The sequence below is a fragment of the Macaca mulatta genome, chromosome 13, assembly GCF_049350105.2.
Source record: "Macaca mulatta isolate MMU2019108-1 chromosome 13, T2T-MMU8v2.0, whole genome shotgun sequence".
In the NCBI taxonomy this organism is placed as follows: domain Eukaryota; kingdom Metazoa; phylum Chordata; class Mammalia; order Primates; family Cercopithecidae; genus Macaca; species Macaca mulatta.
In genome coordinates, this window is record NC_133418.1 from 19,954,338 (window position 1) to 19,979,055 (window position 24,718).

Here is a 24,718-nt window from a genome sequence, read left to right on the forward strand (position 1 = left end):
AAAAAGGCAAGATACAGAAAAGTGTGGTGAGTTCGCTACCATTTATATCTTTCTAAAAGATATGTATGTTTGTGCATGTATATATATACGTACTTGAGGAGAATATCTCTGTACTTCTGGAAGGCTCTACAAGAAACTTTCTGGCTGGGCATGGTGGTTCATGCCTGTAATCCCAGCACTTTAGGAGGCTGAGGTGGGAGGATCACTTGAGCCCAGGAGTTTGAGACCAGCTTGAGCAGCATAGTGAGACCTTGTCTCTACAAATAATAATAAACAAAATTAGCTGTGTGTGGTGGCACACGCCTGTGGTCCCAGCTACTCAGGAGGCTGAGTGGCGAGGATCACTTGAGCCTGGAAGGTCAAAGCTGCAGTGAGCTGTGATCGTTCCACTGCACTCCAGCCTGGGCAACAGAGCAAGACCTCATCTCAAAAATATATAAATAAGTAAACAAAAAGAAACTTATTAATGATTGCTTTGTGGAAGGTAAGCTTAAATACCAGAGATCAGGACTGGGATTCGTTTTTAAAATTTATTTTATTTTATTTTATTTTATTTTATTTTATTTTATTTTATTTTATTTTTTGGGACAGTGTCTCACTCTCACCCAAGCTGGAGTGGAGTGGCACGATCTTGGTTCACTGCAACCTTCGTCTCCCGGTTCAAGAGATTCTCATGCCTCACCCTCTAGAGCAGCTGGGATTACAGGCACATGCCACTGTGCCCTGCTATTTTTTTTTTTTTTTTAATAGAGACAGGGTTTTGCCATGTTGGCCAGACTGATCTCGAACTCCTGGCCCCAAGTGATCTGCCTAACCTGGCCTACCAAAGTACTGGAATTACAGGTCTGAGCTACTGTGCCCATCCTGCTTTTTGGATTTTTTATTTATTATTATTATTATTATTTTTTGAGATGGAGTCTTGCTCTTGTCACCCAAGCTGGAGTACAGTGGTAAAATCTCAGCTCACTGCAACCTCTGCCTCCCGGATTCAAGCAATTCTCCTGTCTCAGCCTCCCAAGTAGCTGGGACTACAGGCACGTGGCACCATGCCTGGCTAATTTTTGTATTTTTAGTAGAAACGGGGTTTCACCATATTGGCCAGGCTGGTCTTGAACTCCTGACCTCAGGTGATCCACCCACTTCGGCCTCCCGAAGTACTGGGATTACAGGCATGAGCCACCGTGCCTGGCCTGTTTTTTGAATTTAATATTAACATTTCTCTTTTAATTTCCATTATTTCTCTCCTATATCATTTTTAATGACTGAGTGTATTCCATCAAATGCACAATACTGTAATTTATTTAACCCGTCCCTTTTTGCTTTGCATTTGTCTTTAGTTTTTCTCTAGTTTAACAAACACTATAATGAATGTCTTCAGTGACAAATCTTTCTGCACACTTGATTTTTCTTAGAATACAGTTCCTAGAAGTGGTATTGTTAGCTCAGAGGTTGCACAGGCTTCCAAGGCTTTGATATTTGATAGGAATCACCAAAGTGCCTGCCCTACATTTATATCCCCACCAGAAATGGGAAAATGCCTGTTCCGTGCATACTGGCCAACACTGTGAGTTGGCTTTATGTTTCTCATTGCTAATTTGACAGGCAAAAGGAACAAAAGGGGACTCTTCCTGTTTAAAACTGTGTTTCTTTGATTAATGGCCAGGTATGCCATTTTAAAATATGTTGAATGGAAATTTGTTTTTCTTTTTTCAAGAGTTCCCTGATTTTTGGCCTTGGCCTGTTTTTCTCCTGAGGTATTTGTCTGCCTTTCCACTGTTGTTTTTTTTTTTTTTTGAGACGGAGTCTTGCTCTGTAGCCCGGGCTGGAGTGCAGTGGCCGGATCTCAGCTCACTGCAAGCTCCGCCTCCCGGGTTTAGGCCATTCTCCTGCCTCAGCCTCCGGAGTAGCTGGGACTACAGGCGCCCGCCACCTCGCCCGGCTAGTTTTTTGTATTTTTAGTAGAGACGGGGTTTCACGGTGTTAGCCAGGATGGTCTCGATCTCCTGACCTCGTGATCCGCCCGTCTCGGCCTCCCAAAGTGCTGGGATTACAGGCTTGAGCCACCGCGCCCGGCCTCCACTGTTTTTTTAAGTCTTTATATAGTAAAGACGTTAAGCCTTTGTCTCTCATGTATCCTGCAAGTACTTTTCTAGTTTATTTGCCTTTTTGCTTTGTTTCTGCTATTTTTAACATCAAGTATTTAGTTTTGCTATAGCCAAATCTTTGTTATCATACCTTGAAATACATTCCCCCGTTCAAGATTAAACATCTATTCATATTTTCTTCTTGGACATTCAAGTTTAAATCTTATGGAATGAATTTTGGCATATACAGTGGATTAGAGAACTAATTGTATTTTTTTAATGATTAGCCAATTTTAGTCACATTTTCTAACTGATTATTACCGGTATATGAAAAAGTCAATGGTTTTTATGTATTTATCCTAAAATTGGCAGCCTTTCTTAAATTCTTATTCTAATATTCACTTGCTTCTGTATTTTTCTAGGTCGAATTATATACCCTTCTTTCTAATATGTATACTTCTTGTCTTATTTTTCTATTTATTTGGCTCTAATTTCTAGACCAGTGTTAGATACCAGTGTGGATAGCATGGTATTTTCTTTAAAAAAAAAAAAAAAAGAAAAGAAAGAAAGAAACAAAATTAATCTGGTATTTTCTTCTTTTTGTTTTTAACTTCTATAAAATTAAATTTCTATCTCATGATATTTTGCTGTTCTGACTGCTCTGACATGTGGGAAGCCTTTGGTTACCTCTCCCTTTATGTGATCAGCGAAGCCTCAGGCTCTTAGGCTGATCTGAGCTGGGCCAATCATGTCTTGGGCCTCTGCTGGTGGTGAACTTGAGAGGCAGGTCAGTCACAAGAGTTCTGGAGCATTCTGTGGGTGCCTCCCCCAAGCCAGGGCTCCATTCTAGTGCCCTCGTGGTGATTAGAAAAGCCCCCCCGCCACACTCTGCCGGGCGCGGTGGCTCACGCCTATAATCCCAGCACTTTGGGAGGCCGAGGTGGGCAGATCATGAGGTCAGGAGATCGAGACCATCCTGGCCAACATGGTGAAACCCCGTCTCTACTATAATACAAAAAAAAAAAAAAATTAGCCGGGCGTGTTGGTGACACCTGTAGTCCCAGCTACTCGGGAGGCTGAGACAGGGGGATCGCTTGAACTCAGGAGGCGGAGGTTGCAGTGAGCCGAGATTGGGCCATTGCACTCCAGTCTGGCGACAGAGCGAGACTCCATCTAAAAAACAAAAAAAAAAAAAAAAAAAAAAAGAAAACAAAGAAAAGCGCCCCCACACTCACAGCTGAGCGTTGCTGGAGGGATGCTCTGCTAAATGCCCCCAGACGTGAGGCTGACTTTTGGGCCATGTGAAGTGATATGATGCTCTTAGAATGCTTTTTACGTTTTCTGGCCTATAATGTCAGTTGGAAAAAGTGGCATTGTAAAGCCATAAATCTTTTTGGTTTGGGTGTTTTTGAAGCTGGGGTTTGGGGGAGAGGATGGGGAAAGTGAAGGCGGTGACTGCCTCTGGTGGCCCCCATGCTCTGCTTGTTCTCCTGGGAGAGAGCGGTTTGGAAGAGGCGTGGGAGGAGCTTCCCAGCACAGAGCCAGGCCTGCCCTCTTTCTGTGTGATCCCAGATGGGCTGTCCAGCTCTGTTAGATCAATGCTGCCTCACCTCGAATGGACACCAAACCCGATGGCCCCCTCGGCTCCTGGTGAAGCAGTTTTCTCTGATGATTTCATGGACCCCACCAGCCTAAAACATCTCTTCCTCTGACCCCAAAAGAGGCCTGTAAGTCCCGAATTGCTGCTTTGCATTAGAGCATTAGAGGCTCCTTGAAAAGGCAGGTGGCACACTCAGCTCTGACGGGCTTCTCCATGAGGCCACTCTTGGCCATCTCCTCCTTAGCCTGTTAAAGTCACACATGGGCCAGCTGGTCTAGCAGAGAACAAATAACGGGGGCAGTGTAGCTGACAGGCCTTGGGGCGTTCCATGATGCACCTGGCTGCCGAAGGAAGGATGGTTCTGGAGGAGGGAACAGAGGTTTACCAAAGGCTCTTGGAGTGACACCCATCTTGCCCAGGCCATTGCTGTGGTGGTCTCTCTCTCTTTCTCTTTTTTTTTTTTTTTTTTTTTTTAAGATGGAGTCTCGCTCTGTCACCCTGGCTGGAGTGCAAAGGTGCGATCTTGGCTCACTGCAACCTCTGCCTCCGGGGTTCAAGAGATTCTCCTGCCTCAGCCTCGCAAGTAGCTGGGACTATAGGCGCGCACCACCATGCCCGGCTAATTTTTGTGTTTTTAGTAGAGACTGAGTTTCACCATATTGGTCAGGCTGGTCTCAAACTGCTGATCTCAGGTGATCCACCCACCTTGGCCTCCCAAAGTGCTGTGATTACAGGCGTGAGCCACCGTGCCCGTGGCCTCCCAAAGTGCTGTGATTACAGGTGTGAGCCACCACACCTGCCCGTCTGTCTCTCATGACACTTGCTGCAGCTGTTATCTCCCTCCCCCAGGGCTCCTCTCTGGTCACATCCCCCTGTGAGTCCCCATCTCTCCTCTGTCCTTTTCCTCTCCCTCCCTCCCTCCTTCCCACACTGCCCTGCCCTTTGTCTCTGTGTCTCCTGGCACCTGTGACAGTGTCCTGAGTATTTCCTTCCTCGATGACTTCCCATCTCCCAGTCTCAACTCCCCGGAAAGCCCGCCTTTCCTCCTTGCTCCCTGCCTCTTCCTTTCTCCTTCCATCTGTTTCCACTTTGTGCATTTGTACTTGGTATTGTTTAATATTCCAAAGAATTTAAGAGGGTTATTGAAAGCTTTATGTGCCCACGACTCTAAATAAATGTAGTTGGATTGGGGTTTTTTTTTGTTCTTGGATGGAGCCAGAATCTTAAAGCCTTTTCTGTTTAGCTGAATTTATTTTTATTCCAAATATTTTTTTCATTAAATAAATAATAGAAGTTCCATTTTAAAGTCCTAACTGTATGGTACATTGCCAGGCTTTCCCATTTGGGGCTTTTTGCAGCTATTATCAGTAGTGTCAGAAAGAGAGGGTTCTGGCCGGGTGCAATGGCTCACACCTGTAATCCCAGCACTTTGGGAGGCCAAGGCGGGCAGATTGCCTGAGCTCAGGAGTTCAAAATCAGCCTGGGCAACATGGCGAAACACCGTTTCCACCAAAAAATACAAAAATTAGCTGGGTTTGGTGGCACATGCCTGTAATCCCAGCTAATCGGGAGGCTGAGACAGGAGAATTGCTTGAACCCGGGAGGCGGAGGCTTCAGTGAGCTGAGATTGTGCCAGTGCACTCCAGCCTGGGTAGCAGAGCGAGACTCCGCCCCTCCCTCCAAAAAAAAAAGAAAGAAAGAGAGGGTGCTGCTGGGTGAAGATGTCAGATACCTGCATGGATGATGCACTCTTCTTGGACACATTCCTCAGAATCTCTTCCGAGCCTCCACAGTACTAACCAGTGTCTTGTTTCCTTTCGCATTGTGTGTATGTCCATGTGCTTGTGTCCACGTTGGACCCGGAACTGCAGGACGAGATTCTGACGGTGCTCAGGAGAGTGGATGAGAACTGGGCGGAAGGCATGCTGGGAGACAAGGTCGGGATCTTCCCGCTCCTGTACGTGGAGGTAAGACTGTGCCGCCCCCTGCGTTTGGCTCCTTCTTGCCCACCCTTGTTTCACTACAGTGGGGTCACCTGACGTTGAAACCCGTTTTCTGAGAGAGAAAGAGGATCCTCCACAATAGCCTGTAGCCAGAGAGCTGCTGGGTGTGGGTTTCGATTCACCTCACGGGGTCGGTGCTGTGAGCACTGCCTTGGCCAGTTTTCAGTGGTCTGTCCCAGGACCGGCTGCAAATCGTCTCACCATGTGGGCAGTGACAGCAGGGCCCCCTTGTGCGCCTTCCCCGTTTTCTCAAGGGACCCATGCGCCTGGCACCCATGTTTCTGAAACCCCCACAAGTGCAGCTGGTCTTTTCTCACGAGCTCCAGAGGGGAAGAACCTGTCCCAAGGCAGCATTTTCCCTTCCCACTGCACACGGATTGGAAGGAACCGTTGCTGGCCGTCTGCAAAGTCCTCCTTGGACTCTGGGTTATTGGGTAACTTCCCTGCCTAAGAGGCACCACAGCAAAGGTGCTTTGAGGCTAATTCCAGACCTACTAATTTCTTTTCCCTTTTCTGTAACTAAAGCACCAGGTTTCTAGTGAGTATGTTTAGAGTAGCTGCTGCGCGGGGAGCATCTTAGCACATGTGTCTTTAAAACACCTGCTAGCGTCGGTCTGTGTGTGTGTGTGTGTGTGTAGGAGTATTTGCCTATGGCGTGTATGCCTGCCATTTGTCAGTGCAAGGCCACACGTGCACATTGGTGAGCTGACCGCATGCTTTCATTCCTGTAACCACCAGTGTCATCCCATAAGAGGGGCTTCAGTGGATGCTTCCTGAGTGCTTGTTGTGTGCCAGACACTTGTAAGTACTAGGTCATTTAACCTTCTCAGCGACAATGGCATATGAAAACCGTGAATGGCCCTGCTTTACAGATGAGCAGAGGTGCAGGAAGGTTATGTAGCATTCTCAAGGTCCTACAGCCGAGGAGTGGCAGAACCAGGGTTGGACCGTAGGCTTCTTGGCCCTAGACTCAGCCGGCCCTTCGCTCTCCTGCCCTCACACCATCTCCTGCCTCTCCACTGTCTCTGGCTGATGAACTGCAGTTTACTCAGCTCAGTGCTGGGCTCTATGTGTCCCCCCTGCCTAACACACTTAAGGGCTTCAGAGTTGGCACCGAAAGCCCACAGGTGACACGGCCAACTTTGCCATACCTACCAAGCAGTGTGCAGATACTTAAAGATGTTCGTTTAAAACATCTGTCAATTCCCCGTTGCCTGCAGGATAAAGTCCAAGTGCTTTAGGGTGGCATTCAAAGCCCTTTGCAGTTAGGCCGTAGTCTATTTTGCAGCCTTGTCTCTCTCATTTCTTACCCTCTTCCCCAAATATTCGGGACCAGTAGTTCTTGCACATTTAGTTTGAATGTGCTGCCCAAGCCATCTGAGGCCCTCCCACAGCCATGGCAGATGATTCACACACACACACTGTCCTGTAAGATTCACATCTGCCCTCAACACTTTGTGAGTTTCCATGTATTTGCACATTTGCTTCAGCTTTTCTGTCCTGGTGCTTAAGACCAAAGAACGTAATGCCTGAATACCACTTACAGTGCTGTCCAGAAGTCAGAAATTTGAGTTCTTGGGCATTTTTTATCTGGCGAAACTATTTTCTCCAGGCAAAATCTTACTGGGATGCCCATCATATACATGAATGTTCACAGAAACTTCATTACGATGGCCCCAAACAGCACACCACTCAAGTGTCCATCAACAGTGGGATGGCTGAGGAAAATGCAGTATATCCATACAATGCAATGCTAGCCCACCGTGGGTGTGAATGAAAGAGCATTTAAGGGCATAAACAAATCTCCAAGACAAATTTTTGAAAGAAGTTAGACATAAAAGTATATGCCGTATGGGTTTTTCAGGAGGTTCAAAAGCAGGCAGAGCTCCTCTGTTGTGACAGAAGTCAGAGCAGTGGTGACCTTGGGGATTCTGACCGGAAGAGGTAAGGAGGTTCTGGGCTGCAGAAGGGTTTCATGTCCCGATCTCGGGACGGCTGCACAGATTATGCAGCTGTGAAATGGTGTCCCGTTAAGGTTTGTGCACTTCTAACTGCAATTTCAAAAGCTAACAGCAAATCTTACAGGGCAGGTAAGATCTTGCCAAGGCAGCTGACAGCAGCAGAGGTGGCTGAAGCCTGCGTTGGGCCCCTCAGCCCCTCCTCTGGAAGAAGCTGTCAGGCGCCACTGGGAGTCCACAAGCGGGTTCAGGCCTGAGACTCAGTCCAGCAGGCTGTCATCTCTTCCTGGTTCCACAGGCACACTCAGAGACAAACGGAGGAGTCAGTTGCATCTGTGCCTGCCTGCAGCATGACTGCCTGTGGGTCTGAAAGCCACCTTAAAGCCCTCCTCCCTCAGGGCCGTGAGGAGGGCTCCACAGCCCCACCTGTGCCCGCACCCACTCACAGCTTCTGCCTCCACTCTTGAGCACAGCCCGTTCCACCCACCTGGATAGGAAGCCCGGGACTGTCCTTGAGGATCAGAGATGCAGACCTCTCCCTGAGCATCCGTGGGCAGGGGCCCCACTGCCCCTCCCGCCCCTTCCTGAGATGGCTGCCCATGCAGTGCTGGCCCCACGTCACACACCCATAACCTGGCGGCCTCGGCTCTGACACAGGCCCTGGGGCTCTCAGCAGCCACTGAAGACCAGCCTGAACAGCTGTTTCCTGGGACTTTTCATTCCTTTTGTAGTTACTGCATGCACCCCACACACCGCATGGATCCTGATGGATCGGAAAGTCCTGGATCGGCCCAAACTGCTTCCCTCTGGGAGGCCGCACAGGCATTTGAGGTGGGAGCTTGGGGGTTTGACAGGGTTCCTGAGAGAGTCAGACCCACCTGCCAGGAGGGAGCCTGGAGCCTCTGTTCTGGGCTACTGCGCAGGCAGCTGGCACCGTCCCAGTGATGCTTGTCCCCTGGTGCATGAAGGAATGCAGCAGACCCGTCGCCTCACACTAGAGGGTATCTTCTTTCATGCTCACTAAGCTTGGATTGCACCAAGGTCCCCTCCACAGCCGCTCCAGCTGGGATCCGCGGGCACCCGGCAGGGTTCTGCCCAGCACACAGCTGCCCTGTGGGCTTCACCGAGGGACTCCCACCTCGCCTGGCCTCACCTGGCCTCAGCCTGCCGTCAGCGCGGTGCAGGCCATGATGCTAAGCCCACGGTGGATCTTACAAAGTAAATGTGAGTGTGCCCTGCACAGTGCTCTCCCTCCGTGGCTGTGTCTCCGCCTGGACCTGCCAGTGGCACCGTGAGCTGAAGGGCACACACCTGGCCTGGAGCCAGCCTGGCCTTGCACTGCTGCGGCTGCTTTTGGAGGAGGTGGACCCCGCCCTGGACATACCTACATTTCCCTCTGCTGTTCTGTAGAAATAATCCTGTCTCCACATCCCCTGGCGCCCACCTGCCACCGGCATTCATTCACCCATGAACTGGGCCTGCTGCCCCTGGGCACTGACCCCATTTGTGCTGTGCTCACCAGAGATGCCTCACTCCCTGCCCAGCTCTTCTGCCCACGGCTGCAGCCACCGTCCCATGCCCTGGAACCTGCCTTCTTGTCCTTTTTCTCCCATTGTTTTGCAAAAGGATGTGAGAAACTCTCCTGTGGCCGTCCCCACGCCATGATCCAGGACACATCTCCCTGACACCTGTTCATCAGATGCCAGCTGGGCAGCACCCCTTGCCAGGAGCCTAGGCTGACCCTGCCCCGGTGTCCACTCGGGCACAGAGAGGAGCGGGCCGGGCCTCTCACCCTCTGGAACTCTAGTCCAGCGGATGGGGACAAGAATTAAATCCAGACACTCCACAGGGCCTTTCTTCTGGGTCTTTAGTCCTTGAGGTTTTTCAGAATTTCAGAAGGCGCTTGTTCTAAGGGGAGTGAGGATGAGCCAACCCAAGGAATTCCTCCTCCCCAGTGGGCCAGAGTGGGGTGAACTCGCAGGAGGATGGCAGGCGAGGGACTCTGTCGTCCAGAGTTCTGCCCTCTCTGTAGCATGAGTGCCGGGGCTGAGTACCCTTACAGCCCCCCTCTCTTTTTGCACAGGGTCCAAGCCGACCTGCCTGGGGTCAGGCCTCAGCCCAGCCCTCGGCTGTTCCCTGAGAACAGGGCCCATTCCTCATAGGCCCTGATGACAGGACCATGAGCAGTTCAGGGTGATGTAGGCTTCAGAGCAGACCTGACTAGGCCCAGCTTGTCCTACATCACCTGCACATTGGGGGCATGGCCTGTGGTCAGCCCCTTAACCTCCTGAGCCTCAGTTTCCCCCCTCAAACAAGGGCAGTGGCAGACGTCTTGGGCTAGCCATGAGGCGTAGAGAAGATAAGAACACATAGGCCGGGCTGGCCGGGGCAGGCGGAGAGCACTGTTGTGTGCCGGTGGTGGTGGTGGTATAAATGTTTGTGGAGTGAAAGCTGCTCCTCAGTCCATTCCTGTATTCGTTGAAGATCTCCGTGTCATTCCTGAGCACTGAACACATTTGGCCTGATGTAGCTGAATGGGTTTGAAGGCAGGGCAGTTTCCTGCCTGAGTGAGGTTTGCAGCTGGATAATGTCAACAAAACCAGGACACAGGTCCAGGGTGTGGACGCTTAGGAGAGGCAGCCCTCTTGGAAGCTGTCGTTAAGGAGCGTTGTCAGAAATCAGCTTGGGTTGGAGAGACTTGGGGGCGGGACATAGGCTGCCTCTGGCTGCTCACACAGAGCCTGGGTGGGCGGCTTGCGTGGAGACTTAGAAGGCATGTTAGCAAATACACCAGTGACTCGTGTCTGCAGGGAAAACCTCCCCATGGGGCCAGAATCCTGATCCAAAGGTAGTTCAAAAAATGATGAAAGGCAGCAGACACAAGTGTCAAGCTCTGCCTCCACGTTGACAACATCAGTTGTCCAGGTAGAGTAATGGGGAGACCCGGATCTCAAGGAACCAACTGAAAAAGACCCCCCAGAAGTAGTGCTTTATTTATCCTGAATACGATATTCAGAAATTGGCTGCTCCAAGCGTTGCTGGTGTATGTGTGAGTGGTCACCTAGATAGACCTTCATGCCCCCACCCCACACACGCACATGGTGGCATCCCAAGGATCCTTAGAGACAGCCAGCATCTCGGCATCTCTGACAGTAAACGGGGGAGGAGGGACCCCTTCCTATGTTCCTCCAAGTTTCCGTGGTGAACAGTGACCATCCTGTGCCTAGACAGACCCGAGTCTGCAACGTGAGGACAGACACAGGGTGGGTGCGGAGCACCTGTCCCAGCAGCCGGCACACATCCCAGACAGGTCTGCTCCGGAAGGAACAGAGAACCGCTCAGTGTCCCGGCTATTTTACGGCCTTTGGATTTGGCTTAGGATGAAAAAGTAGGTGCCTTTCCCCGGGGGAAGGTCTAGAATTTGATTAGAGCTGTAACTGTTTATTCTTGGCATTTTCCATTGATTGTCTGCTTCTATTTGAGCAGATTTTCAGGAGCATGTGATGGGTGCATACTCCTCTCCACTTGGCTAATAAGAAGTGTGAAGCCTGAGGGTGTTGGACCTCTGTGGACCAGCAGGGAGTTGGTCTATGTCGGGAGATGCTGGAGCACGTGGTGAGCAATGGGTCACAGATGAGAGGTGGCGGTGGGGCCCAGCTGATGATGATGAGCCTCCTGGTCGTCCCAGTGTCTGCTAACCCAGATAAAGGCCATGGCAGCAGTGGCTGTGGTAAGATAACCCCAGGATCTGGGGAAGAAGCAGAGCTGCAGGGGGCAGAAGGTTCAGATTCTGTGACGCCAGACCCACGCCTTGGTCTGATGTCAGCATGCTTGTGCCTTAGTTGGGTGTTGAATGAATATGGTGTGGTGTTCGAGAAAATTGTGGATGGAATGCTATTTATAGATCCTGGAAAAAATAATGGCAGCCAAAATGAAAATCCTTATTTAGCGAAATAATATAATACCCAGAAAAACAGCAGGAGTTCCCGCTGATGGCCGTTTCCCATTTGAGAGTGCTTATCTTCAGCACAATGATGATAGCATGCATCATCAGACCACTGGGTTCTAAGCCTCGGTGGATGCAGCAACATCAAGCTCAGTTCCTCCTGCTCCTGTAGCACAGGTGCCTCCTTGTCACTTTATCTTTTACAAAGAGAGGCTATTATTTTGAACCTCTGCCTCTTAAGTATGCTGTTGAGACGTGTGGTGATGACTCAAAGGCACGACAGCTCTCATTGGGAGCGGATAGCTCTGGCATTGTTGTTAATTGTGCACACTCTGCGTTCTGCACCACCTCAAAGTAGTGAGCAGCTCTGCCGTGGTTGGATTTGCCATTTCACCTTGGTCTTGAAGGTTTTCAGCCCTTGCCTGGGCCAGGCGGGATGTGTTCAGAGAGAAAGAGAGGAAGGATGTGACTTCTAATGAGAGCCGCGAGGGAAGTATTTCAGGTGCTGAACTGAGTCTCCTCTCTCCTCCTCAGCGCCTCCAGACCTATCTGATCCTGTGGTCTGGGTGGGTTCACCCACCAGCTTGCACTCTGGGTCAGGGAGCTGGCTCATATTCACTGTCCTGGTCTCTGCCTTCCCCACTCCTTTCAAAGACCCCCTCAGCTTCTCAAAGAGAAACCCAGCATGCCAAGAACCACACAGGCAGTGGGAGAGGGATGGAGGGATGGGGGCTCTAGTTCTCAGCTCCCAGTTGACCTTATGCATCCCCACCTGAGATGGGATTGGAACGCCTCCGACTCTTGGTCTTGCCTGTGAACTGGAGGCCGCGTAGGCTTATGGAGCTGTGTGATGCTTCTGAGGCACCCTCCTGGTTCTTTGCATGCCTGGTAATTTTCAGCTGGTTACTGACTTTGTGAATTTTACTGTTTGGTGTACTGGACATCCTGGCATTCCTACAAATGTTCTTGAGCTTTGTTTTTTGTTGAGTTGCTTAGATTCAGTTTGGTGCTTTTGAGGCTCGCTTTGAGGCTTTGTTAGGCAGGGCCAGGAAAGCCTTTCATATGGGGCTAATTTCTCTACTTCTGAGGCTATAACCTTCTCTACTCCATGCCCCGTGATTTATGAGGCTTCCACTCTGGAAGCTGGGAATGAAAACTATTCCTGGCTTTATATGAGCCCAGAGATTGCTCTGCCTTTTCCTCATGGGCGGTTCTTTCCCCAGTGCTGGATAGTTCCCTCAAATGAATGCCCTGATCAGCTGTCAGCTGAAGACTCCGGGGGACTTTCTACAGATCTCCAGGACTGTCTCTCTCTGCCGCTCCCTCCTCTCCAGAACTCTAGCCTGCATCCTGTAGCCACTGTGGCTCCCCAGACCCAGAACTCTGTCTTCTCAATGCAGGGAGAGGCTGGAGAACCCAGAGACAGTAACAGAGCCCATGTCATGGGCTCCTCCACTCTTGGCGATTGCTGTCCTGTGCGTTCTGCTGTCCCATGTCTGCAAATCTTGTTTCATAGATTTGTTTCAGTGTCTGGAGCAGGAGGGTAAAAATGATTCCCATCATTTCATCTTGGCTAAGCAGATGTTAGCCAGTGATGCTTTAGGAATTTTGAAATAAGGGTCAGAGGTTCCCCAGGGCTGAATCTCCCCAGTTTCAGTGCGAAAGTAATAATCCAGGACTTTTCCTTAGATGAGGAACTGGCAAATGCCTTTGAAGTCGTTGTTTACCATGGAGATGGGTTACAGCCAAGCTCCAAAGCCCATCCCATGGTCCCACTCTCCAGGCGAGCCCCTTGCATGTTTTCTCACTGCTGGTGTTCCCTACACTTCTTCTGACAGATGTGGCCGCTGCTTCTAACAGTCAGGACACCCTGATGATGTCACATCAGAAGGGATGTGAAAGTATGAAGGAAAAATACTCAGGAATGTCTTCTGAAGAAGGTTGGGGAAGGTGCAATTTTGTTTGAAGTTTCATTTTATTTTTCTTGCTTTTTGTCATCCTCTGTTTTTACAAGCTCCTGCAGCAGCGACAGCCTGTGGAAGGGATCCCCCAGCCTTAGTGTGGATGCCAGTCCTGCTTGCATTTCTGTGTCAGTGTGGACTGTGCCTCCAGGAATACTTTGTAAAGACCTCCCGCAGGTGAAGCCCAGTCACTGCCAAGAACACTGGGCAGGAAAGCCAGAGGCGGGGACCAGAAGGCAGGGACTAGGCAAGCACCAAGTTGGGTGTCTGCTGGAGGGTGATGTTGTGTCTGTGTCTGAACAGAGTGGTCCAGGAGGCAAATCCTTAGACCTATCAGGGAGAATAAGCAGTGGTCTTGCCTTCACCAACAACCCACTGGTTCCCCTTACCCTTCAATCGGATTAACGACATAAAGAAGTAAAAGAGTGTAAAGAAATGAGACAAGACTACATAAGAGGGAGACTCCACTTGCATTCATGGTTGGGGTCTGTACATTTTCTTGCTGTTATCTGACCCCCAAGGTGTGATCCACACATACATGGCTGTTAATTGTAGTTTGGCTTTGTTTATCTCCAGCAAAAATAGGTGGGTGCCTAGGTACCAGCTTGCCCTGATTTCTCTCTTCTTAAGTCTTTTTGAGCTTTTTGTGAAATTAACATCTTAGAATATCTCACATTCCATAGCTATTCCATAGCTGCTGGGAGTCTTGTTGCTGTGTTTGTTTTGTCTCCCTAAGCCCCTTTGAGGCCAGACCTGTAACGCACAATTGTTTCCCTTCTAGGTCCTAGCACAGTGTGGAGCCCAGGTGCTACCCTGTGCACCTGTGCAGTGTTGTTGGGTTGTGGTTCAGTGTTTTACAGAGCTCATGAAACATGAGGAATGCCCCACTGACCATCTCTAAACGGGTCTAAGCTGGGAAGCTTGCAGCAATTCTTGTACATCCATGGCAAGACAGCTTAGTAAGTTTTCGTGAAGCCCCTTGTCCTCACTGCCAGCCTCCCTGGGAGCTTCTTTGGGGACAGTGAGTAGCCCTGACTGCAGCCTGAGTGGCTCAGTCACCACTGGGACCGCAGCCCACCTTAAATGTTGTCACGGCCTGGCCAAGGGGCAAATGGAGCCTCGTGCCATAGTTCCTGAGGTTTGATCTCACGCTACCCACCTTAGCCAGGCAATCCCTGCCCACTGGATGCTCCCCACCACCTGCATAGGCAGACATCATACCTTTTAGGTTTCTCCCAAGACGTTGATGCTGGAGAGCCAGACACTAATTCAGGGCCTTTGGAGGCCCCAGCAGGGCATGCAGTGGTCCTCAGCACCTGTGCACTCAGCCTTGCCGGAAAGAAGCTGCATGCATGTTGACCAGCAGGAGTCGTTGCTGATTGCTGACTGTTTTGGTCACTAAAGTGGACTACCTGTGTTGGCTTTAAGCAGTAGTTGTGAAATTGTGTGTTAGGAAGAGGGCTTCCTCCATGAGTCTACCAAGTGGTCTACCACTTGCTGAGTTCAGAGCCTTGTCCTGATCTGGAAGCGATGATAGAAGGCTTAAGTGAGTCACCTTCTCAAGGGACTGCTCAGGACTGGAAGTGTGTCAGCTTAGGGGCAGCTGAACACCCAGGTGGCCCTGGGGCAGCTGCTGGAGCGTCTGGCCTGCGGCCGGTGGAAGTAACCGAGCTCCAACCTTGTGTCCAGACTGCTTCTCCCTCAGGCTCCAGCTGTCTTTCTGCTTCTCCTGTCACTCATGTGGGCAGTACACTTCCCACTGAGCAGGTCAATGGCAGGGTTACTTTTACACTTAACTTTAGCTCCTTGCCGGGCCCTGCTGGCCTCAGCATGCGCACCCACCCAATCCTAAGGAGACGGAGTTCTCACACTTGCCCTCTGCAGGGCATCTTGGGCTGTCCACATCCACCTGCCCTCCCTTCAGCGTGGCCATCACGGTGCCCTGACTCAGCTTCCCCCACCTCCCAGGCTTCCATGTTCTTGTCTTCCCTTTCATGTCTACCTTTCCCGCCTGAGTAAGTTAGGCTGTGGCTCGCAAACTTCAGTGAGCATTCGAGTGTTGTCAGAAAGGCCCCCAGGATGGCTAAATAGTAGAAAGGACAGCTTAACTGGTGACATCAGTTTGCAAACCAGGAATAGATAGTCTCTGACATGGAACGAAGCTGCTCTCCCTTCACAGAAGGGAAGGGCAGTTGGGTTTCATGGCTTGCAGGGTCTGTGTTACACAGTAGAATCATACATATTTAGCAGGTTTGTGGGAAAGCTATGCATATTTATAAGGGGAGCTGAGCGTGTGTGGAATGGGCAAACATGTACGTAACACACATCTCACATCACTTTAGGGTAGGGTTTCAGCATTGAAATGAGGTGGAATTTGGCTCTTTCCATCAACAGGTGAACTATAGGACACACACAGCCTGTGCACAGCCTCCATAAGCTGCTGAAACTGGCTTGAGGTCTGCAGTTGTTTATCAGAAAGGGTGTTTGTAAGGTCTGTCCTCTGTCCCATCAGAGCTGCAGTGGTCTGGGTAGTACCTATTGTTAGGGAGTTTAGCAAGAGTGTGGCTTTCCTTGTAGCCCAGGAATTTAGGAAGTTGCCATGCCAACCCATAGGTAACTTTGTTTCCTTAACCATAGGGTCTATCTTGGTTGCTAAAGGGACATCTGTTTTGGTTGCCGATCACACAAGTCATTGGGAAAGCTGCAGGCCCAGCCCCGGGGAGAGCCTGCTGCAGTGGGACTGACTCAGAGCCTGGGGCGGAGGCTGCCTGCACCAGGCCCACCTGCGCCCAGCCCACTGGCCAGCCCACCTCCCTCAGCAGCCCACCTTCCTCAGCAGCCCACCTCCTGACCCCCAACATGGTTGGCCTTTCCTCAGTCCTCATCTGCATGAACTCTCTACACTCAGCACATGCCCTTCCGTCTTGCAGCTGTGTCCCCAGGCCTCAGCAATCTTAAAACAGCCGCTCTGTCACCCCACACACAGCACCCCAGTCGTCTCCAGGACCTTCCTTTGGAACACCCAGCCCTGTCACATCCTCACATCCTTTTGGTGCATTCTAACATCCATCTGCCGTTGAATCTTCAGAACAGCCTTAGGGGAAGAGGAAGGCTGCATTCTCCTGGCGAGATGGACCAGCCAAGCCCCATCCAGGGCCTGCAGCCGATGAGCAGTTCCATGCCAGAATTTGAAGTTAGCACCCCCAACGTTCTCTGCTCTCAGGATTGCTATTGCAGAAACAGTTGGCTGTTGGGTTATGAACCCTGCCCCAGTCTGACCTGCAGCTTCTCCTCCCACCATCTCGTTCTGTGGATTAATGTGTGGACCACACTCTTCCAGGCCCATGCTCACTTCTTTCCTGAGTGTTCTGATCACAACACTCAGGACTGGAGAGTGTGCCTGAACCTGGAGATGGGCCTCATGAAGTACCACCCACATTTAAAGAAGTTGGGAGGAAAACGGTGTCAGATTCCATGCAGTCCTGAGGTTGGGCCCTGGCTCCGAGGCACTTGTCCCTAGGCAGACCTTGTGAGTGGTTGCAGTTTTTCAGGTGACAGCATACTTAGCTGTGGAGAGATTTGGCACTGGGTGCCTATAGGATGACAGCAGCACTTCTTGGCTGAGATCCAGGGCTATGTTTGGTGCAGAAGAAACCACGTCTGATTTTTCAGCTGGAACCAAGCACACCCGTGTGGAGTCACTGGGAGGTCCTGGGGGACCCCAAACATCTCTATTCCAGACCAGCCCATCTTTGCAGGGAGCTCTAGCCTGCAGGTCTCGGTTGTTGCCTCACCCTTAGTTCTAGGACTTGGCAACGAATTATGACCAAGCTTGACACTTCGGGCCAGTTGGAAACGTTCTTCTCTTGTCTTCATGCTTCTCCTCCATGGTACCTTTTGTCAATACTTTCTGTTTCCAATGGAGAGGGTGCAGGGTGCTGCGGACTGAGGCATATTTAAGATTCAGGTCCGGGGAAATGCTCGAACTGTGTGTGTGCCCTATGGGGGGGACTTTCTGTAACCACCTGAATTCCACCTGTGATGCAGAATGAGAAACAGCAGTGACTCCAGCTTCATCTCGTTTCTGCTCAGCCGCCTCAGAGGAGCTCGGAGCTACTCTGTTGATTTTACAAACACCTCCCAAATCCTTGAAAGTGAGAGCAATTAAGAGTCTTAGTTTGAAGCTCTTGGGACATCAGCCGCATTTTCCAGGTGTCCTGCTTTCAGTGATCAGTCTGTCCTTGTACCCTTTAAGTAATTTCTCATCCCTCAGCCCCTTCCATCCTACCACCCTGCTGAGTCTCCAGTGTTTGTTAGGGAGAAGGTTCTGATGAGAGTCGAGAGGCTTCCTGGCTGCCACAAACAGTTCCTTCAGGGCCCTTACAAATGAAGGCAGCCCGTCCTTTCCAACTCTGCCTCCATCAGAGGGATCAGCGTTCTGGGATATTTGTGCTCTGGACTTCATCATAAATCAGAGATACATCAGGGCCATCGTCACCTGCCAGATGTGAGCAGCCACTTGTTCCTTCCACCTTAGGTTTCTGTTGGTGGCTTAGCCTTTGGTGGAAAGAGCAGGTCCCACTGCTGGGCAGTGCCCTCCCCACAGTTCCTTCCAGGCCACCTGGGGTCCCACGTTCATCCAGTCCTTAAGCACCAGCTGTGGGCCAGGCCCTGGGGATGAAGCCTGAATGAAGCAGAAGAGAACCCTGGCGACCACATCCACCAGGGAGGACACAACAGTGAAGAAAAGCAAGTCTGGAGGGGTTTCTACTCTCCACGGAGAAAGTAACACCAGGAGAGGAGGAAGGGCCTGGGAGGAGGGAACTGCAGTCTTCATGTCAGCGTTCTGGAACGTGGCTGGGGAAGCAGCCTTCGGGGAGGGGCAGGGAAAGAGCAGGTCCAGGGGTGGCCTGAGCTGGCTGAGGGACTCTAAGCCAGGGTGACCAAGCAGGCAGGTGGGAGGAGAGGGGTTGGGGCCAGCGCGGGAGTGGGAAACGGGCTTCGGGGGTTCCGCAGGTCACTCTGAGGACATTGGCATCTGCTCAGCGTTTGAGTCTGGGGTCTCTCTTCAAGGCCCCTTCTCTGCCCAGTGCTCGAGACCTTGTGCCTGTGTCCATAGACTCCTCCTGACCACGTCCTTTTCATTCCTAAGCCCACTCCTGCTTTGCTGAGGTGAACTTTGATAGTGTAAAATGCATGTGGAGAGAGCCTTCTAGACTAAAGGTTTTGAGCTCTGGTCGTAGGGAACCCACAGGGTCTTGGGCCCCTGGGGATGTGGGCAGAAGGCCTCAGGACAACTCCAGGCCCATGGTTCCTATGTGGCTTCTGAGAGTCCCACCTACCCCACAGTTCATTCTCACACAGCAGTGGAACCAGGCACCATTTCTGCAAAGTTAAGGAGGGTACTTCACTGTTGCTTAAAGCCACCAGTGGGGCCCATTGCTCTTAGAATAAATCCAGACTCCTCATTGCAGTCCACCCTGTGGGTCCACCCAACCTCACACCCTCCCTGCATGCCTGGCCTTGATCACGGTCCCGGCATGCTGGCCTTCCTCTGTCCCTTCTGTCCCTCTGACAGGCCAGGCCCCTGCCCACGTTGGCATCAGACAGTCAAGAAGAGGCTCTGGCACAGCTCTGTCACTCCCTGTGCCTCAGGTTCCTCATCTGTGTAATGGGGGTAATAACTTCACCTACCTCCAAAGGTTCTTAGGAGGATTAAATTAGAGACATAGTGAAGTGCACAAAACAGTACACAAAGGGAGAACTATGTGTTAGAAATGATTGTTACCTTAATTGTAGTTTGGGGGCCCTGCACAACCCCAGTGTCACCTCCCATGTCACTGCAGAGAGCAGGAAGAAGCCCCCATGTCCTGTTGCAAAATTGCATTTGTTGTTTTTGAGGCTGCAATATGAATATCCAGTCCTCTTGAAAATACAGTTTGGAATAGTCTTAGGTTTCATTCAATGAAAGGAAACAATCACTTAGAGAATGAGTTTCCTTGAACCATCGGGGGCAAAGGAACCTGTCTGAAATAATCAGTGCTTTTGGGAAAGGGACAGCCAGTGTATTGTAGGCAGAGCCTGAGGTCAGCTGCTTGAGCATCAGAGGCAGGGAGCAGCCCACACAAGCACTCAGACCTCAAGGGGCTGGCCAGGCCGAAGCCCCTGTGTCCCAGCCAGCCAGGGAGGACTGTGTTATGGCTGCAGATTTATCCTGAAGCCACTGGACTGAGGTAGGGCCTGGCACCAGAAACAGAAAAATAAACACAGGAGGCCAAATTTACACCTCCGTAAAGTCTTTTGATGAACGTTTGCTTGAAACTCTGCTCTTCTTCATATTTGTTACTGGTAAATTTGCAACACGGTTCATCTGTTCACCTGTTATTAAACATGTTCCTTTGGGTTGAGTTGGGGTTTTAGTTGTGGCAATTTTGCATACCCTGTTCTTGGATCCAGCTGAGGGTGAGCTGGAATGGAAGTGCTAGCTTTAGGACTGGAAAATCTCAGAAGAATGTAGATTGGATCTGGAAACTAAGGAACGTGCATAGACCTCGGAAGAGAGGATCAAGGCTGCAAAGCTGACCGCCTTGCCTAGAATTGCTCCTTTGAACAGAGCTAGGGATGGAAGGAGGAAGTGACCCAGGCTTCCAGCCTTCTCCCCAGTCCCTGAGGATGGCCTAGCCCCTGTGGATCTCCCTATCCATTGGAGACGCATATTAGGTGTACAGGTACACCTAATATGAGCATGTACAGGTGACATTGTGTGTCGTCTGCAATTTGCTGGAAGCAGCAGGGAAGGGCAGGCCACACATGAAGCCAAAAGGACCAAACACCAGGGGGCCGCTATGACTGTTACAAGAAGTTTAAAAAAACAAAACAAAACTGTGGTGACTTGTGTGGCGAGTGCAGTCAAAAACAGTAGCTCAGCAGACGGGCTGTGCCTCAAACAACGTTATTTACAAAAACCGGCATCAGCTGGATCTTGGGCCTTGGTTTGCGGCCCTTGAGTGTGAGTCCTCTGCCCACCTCTTTGGCTTTCTGCTTCCCTTCCGTGTGGGCCTGGCTAATCCCTACCACTTCCTGAGCTCTTAGAGCTTCTCCTAGGGGCAGCCCCAGGATCCTGGCATCTCCCTCAGGAGTCAGTCCAGGTCTGTGTCCCCCTCAGCTGGTGGCTGTCACCTAGGGCTGGAAACCAAACTGCCCAAGGAAGAGGAAACTTTTGCTACACCTTGCCTGAAACGTCATGCTCTTAAAAAATGACTGCGTTCTCACAAAACCGAAGACACCAAAGGCTCTTTAGGGCACCTCGCACTTTGTACAAAATCAAAGAAAATCTGTCACTGCCACAGCTCAGGAGGTCTCCCCATAGGTCGATGGAGACTCCAGCCTAATCTGCTCTTTTGTTTTTAATGACTTTTTCTGATTATAAAAATCATTCCTGGCTATTGCTCAAAATAGGAAAATTCAGAAAAGTGTAAAGAAGAAAATTAAAATCACCCGTAATCCTTCCAGCAAATATGAATATACGTTTAGGGAAAGAACGAAGTGTTAGCATAGTATTCTGTTTCCTTTATTCTTTTCTATGTATAAATTTACATATATTTTGGACAAATTTGAGATTGTGTTGTATCAGTATTTCTGCCTGGCTTTTCTCATTAAATTGTGAGAATATTTTCATAACGTTATTGTAGTAGCTTCCAGGCGTCTCATCTCTGCAGCCTTTTCTCAGCGCCACGGCCAGGGGATCCTGTTGTGTCCCTGTGCTGCTGTAGAGCCCTCCAGTCCCCCATCTCACTCAGGGGAGAGCCAGGACCTCCCCGGGGCCCAGAAGCTCCAGCACTAGTTGGCCCCATCACCCCACCTCATTTCTGCCCACATGTCTGCTCCAGCCACACTGGCCTTCTTGCTCTTCCTCAGACACTCCAGCCAGCTGCTGCCACAGAGCCTTTGCACATGCTATTCCCACCTGCCCAACACCCTTCCCCAGATGCGATGGGGCCAGCTCCTTCCCACATCTCAACGTCTTGGCTCACAGGTCAGTTTCCATTCAACGTCCTCTATGTAATGAAATATTCACTTATTCCTTGTCTGGGTATCTGTGAGAGCGGGGGTTTTGTCTGTATTCATTTCACAGTACCAAGCCGAGCCCCTGGCCTGCAGTAGGTGCCCAATTCCACCTTCTCCTTCCAAACCACCAGCCCCAGATGGTTGGGGGGTCTCCTCCCCGTGGCCCATCTACCTGCACACGGCACTTCCTGACTCATTCCACTGCTCCCACGCCGGCCCAGACTTCCAACCACCCTGGGGCTCCCCACACCAATTCCGGGGACTCCTCGATCCCTGTTCAGGAGTCGACAGAGGCTTTGTGTCCATCCTGACTCCTGTTCAGCCCTCACAACCTGAGCCCCTTTAGACAGCTGTAGACCCCTGTGCACATGCATGCGCACACACATGCACCGTCCTACTCCTGCCCACGCCTGTCCACGACCTTGAAATACTTAGGTCACTTATGTCACTTTTGGTTGAAATACTTTGTCACTTTCTATGGTTATGTCCTGTTTGTAACCATAGAAACTGAGTTGCCTTCCCCCCTCAGACCAGCCTTTCTCTAGTAGCGCTTTCATCCCATTTATCATTGATGAGTTAGTTGCAGCATGCCATATTCTTAAGCTCCTTTGTGAACGTGGAACACATCCTAAAGAAAAGTTCTTGCTGTGAAAAAGCTCCACCTGCCACAGATTGCCTGGCAGAGCTCACAACCAGCAGCAGGTACTCAGTGAGAGCTGAGTGAGGCTCAGACTCATGCAAGATCCACCACCCTCCCCAGCCAGGTCCCCCAAGTGCTCTCAACTGCTGACCCTGTGTGTGAAGTGCGATGTGAGTTACAGCTCTGTAGATGGGTGAGAAGTGCTGAGCAGTGCTTAGAGTATACTCAACAAACAGACATTGCTGCATGCACATGCAAATGCTAGCTGCAGTCATTCAAACACCTATGCATGGAATAGGTGTTTATCAAGCATGTACTTTGCCTCTAGCGCTAAAATTTGAAGCATCTGTGAAATGAGACTCCTGCAAGAGGATGAAGTAGGCTCTGATCCTCAGAACTCCCAGGATCAGCTGTGACATCTTGATCTGATCGCTTTGGCTTTGTTGCTCCTGGGGTTGCTCTGGGATGTCAGAGAGAGACTAGAGGAGAGAAGGGGGTATAGAGACAGGGGGAGGGAAGGAGGAAATGCTTGCCACCTGGAGGCTCTCTAGGCAATAGAGATTAGTGTTGAGGAGGTAGCAGGTGAGAACATGAGGGCTGCAGTGCACAGCCACCATGATAGTCTGGCTGGTGTCCTGTAAACCACAGCCCAGTGCACCATCCCTCCAGCTACACCAGGAGCCCACCGCATGCAGCATCATAGGTCCAAGGCCACACAGGCCGGGATAAGTTCAGGTGTCACTCACCAACCTTGGAAGCTGGTTTCCTGTCCCAGAGAAGCTGCACATAGAACACAGGTGGGCGCACCTGCAGACACACGGACATCCGGTCCCAGCCTCAGGTGCCTGCGGGTTTTGAGTCAGCTGCTGGGCCCCTCCTGGTCCTCAGCAAGAGCGCCAAGCACGGGCCAGGCCCCCCTCCTTGAGCATCAGGTTCACACCCTGTGCCAACAGAGAGAAGAGGGCCTTTTATGTCTGCTGGAGGAAATGTCCGTCATCTCCCCTGGGTGCCAACGGCTTTCTGTCTTTGTGGGTGTGACCCACAGTGACACTGCATTTGACATCTTGACTGAGGGCACACTGCATGAGTGTGTGAGCCTAGAGAAATGGTCTGTGAAGCTACTTCCATACCACATGGACACATGCCAATATGTATTCTGTTCCGTTTCTTAAAAAGGCTGGTCAGGACCCAATCAGTGGATCGTTTGAAAACCACTGCTCTAAGCCAAAGATCTCCAAGGTGGGGTGCACGCCACTCTGTGCAAAGAAAATGTGAGAACTACTATTCAAACTTGTTGCAAACTTTAACTTGTTAGCTTTAATTTCTATTGTGTATATGCTTATTTTATATATTTTTGGTAATCAAATATATTATTTGGTCCACTAGATAAAGACACCAAAAGATACACATTACATACGTATAATGCGAACGAGTCTTGGTGCATTAGAATATAAATGTGCAGAAAAGCTTCCCTGATGGGGGTGCACTGTCAGAGAACAGGTCAGAGCCCACCTGCCTGGGCTGTGGCTGGCCCAGCCCTAGGAGCCCTTTGGGTGGAGCAGCCATCTGCCTTCTCCTGAATCTGTGCCAGCCACACCTCTTGCTCCCCTTGTTCCTCCTCACCCACCTGAGATCTGTGACTTCTAAGGCAGAAGGGCCCTGGAAAATTAATCACTTTGGTCCTCAGGTTAAAAATGGCCAGAAATCCATGTGTAGCACACACCCCATGGAGGTGCTCACCCAGGATTTAAGTGTCTACCGGAGGCCATGTGGGTCGCCACATGCTGCTAGGGGTCTAGGTCTCTTCACTGTCCCAACAGAGAGACTTTCATTGCAGCAGTTCTTGGAGAAAGTGGAGAATAAATGGTGCCCTTCACACACTTCTTTGCCCATAAACTACCAGTTTATCTCCTTTTAAGTTCATCTTGAGGTAAAATTATCACAGGGTCCTTATCCCAGTCTGGAAACTTCTAATCAGCGGTCCCTCTGCTCACAGGGCACCCCTGCTGAGGGGCTCATCAGGTTGTTCTGCTGCTCCTGGGCCTCTTATGGACTTTCACACATTCCTAGCAAATGCATGAAGTTTTCTGTTTTCTTACTTAGTCCTGGAATCTTCCTTCTGGCAGGTCTTAATACTGAAATGACAGTGTGGTTGCCAGTGCAGGAGGGATACATCACCCAATATCAAGAGGTTAGACTCAAAGCAGGTGGAGCCTCATTTCCCTGTGAGGACTAGGGGGGGAATCCAGGGAGGGTGACGTAACTATGACAGAGGTGCAAGTAGGGGTGCGGTCAGCATTTCTGGTTGTGCTGGAGAGACCCATGGACTCTCGGATGAGGAAGGAGGCACTGACTGTTAGCCGCAGGGCCGCTGAAGATTCTTTGGCAGACCTTGGTTTTGAGGGCCTGCTTGGGGGACCACAGGGGTGGTTGCTTCCTGGGCGCCCCATTATGAGATG

General features: G+C 50.6%; 1 protein-coding gene across 2 annotated transcripts in view; it reads left to right on the top strand.

Moving 5' to 3' along the window:
• Nucleotides 1-24,718, top strand: part of SH3RF3 (SH3 domain containing ring finger 3) — a 379,536-nt gene that overhangs the window by 238,365 nt on the left and 116,453 nt on the right. For both annotated transcript variants that reach the window (XM_015113123.3, XM_077960246.1), the window contains exon 3: nt 5,556-5,651. In XM_015113123.3, the coding sequence (XP_014968609.3) occupies nt 5,556-5,651 (96 nt within the window). The remainder of the gene's footprint in view (nt 1-5,555; nt 5,652-24,718) is intronic.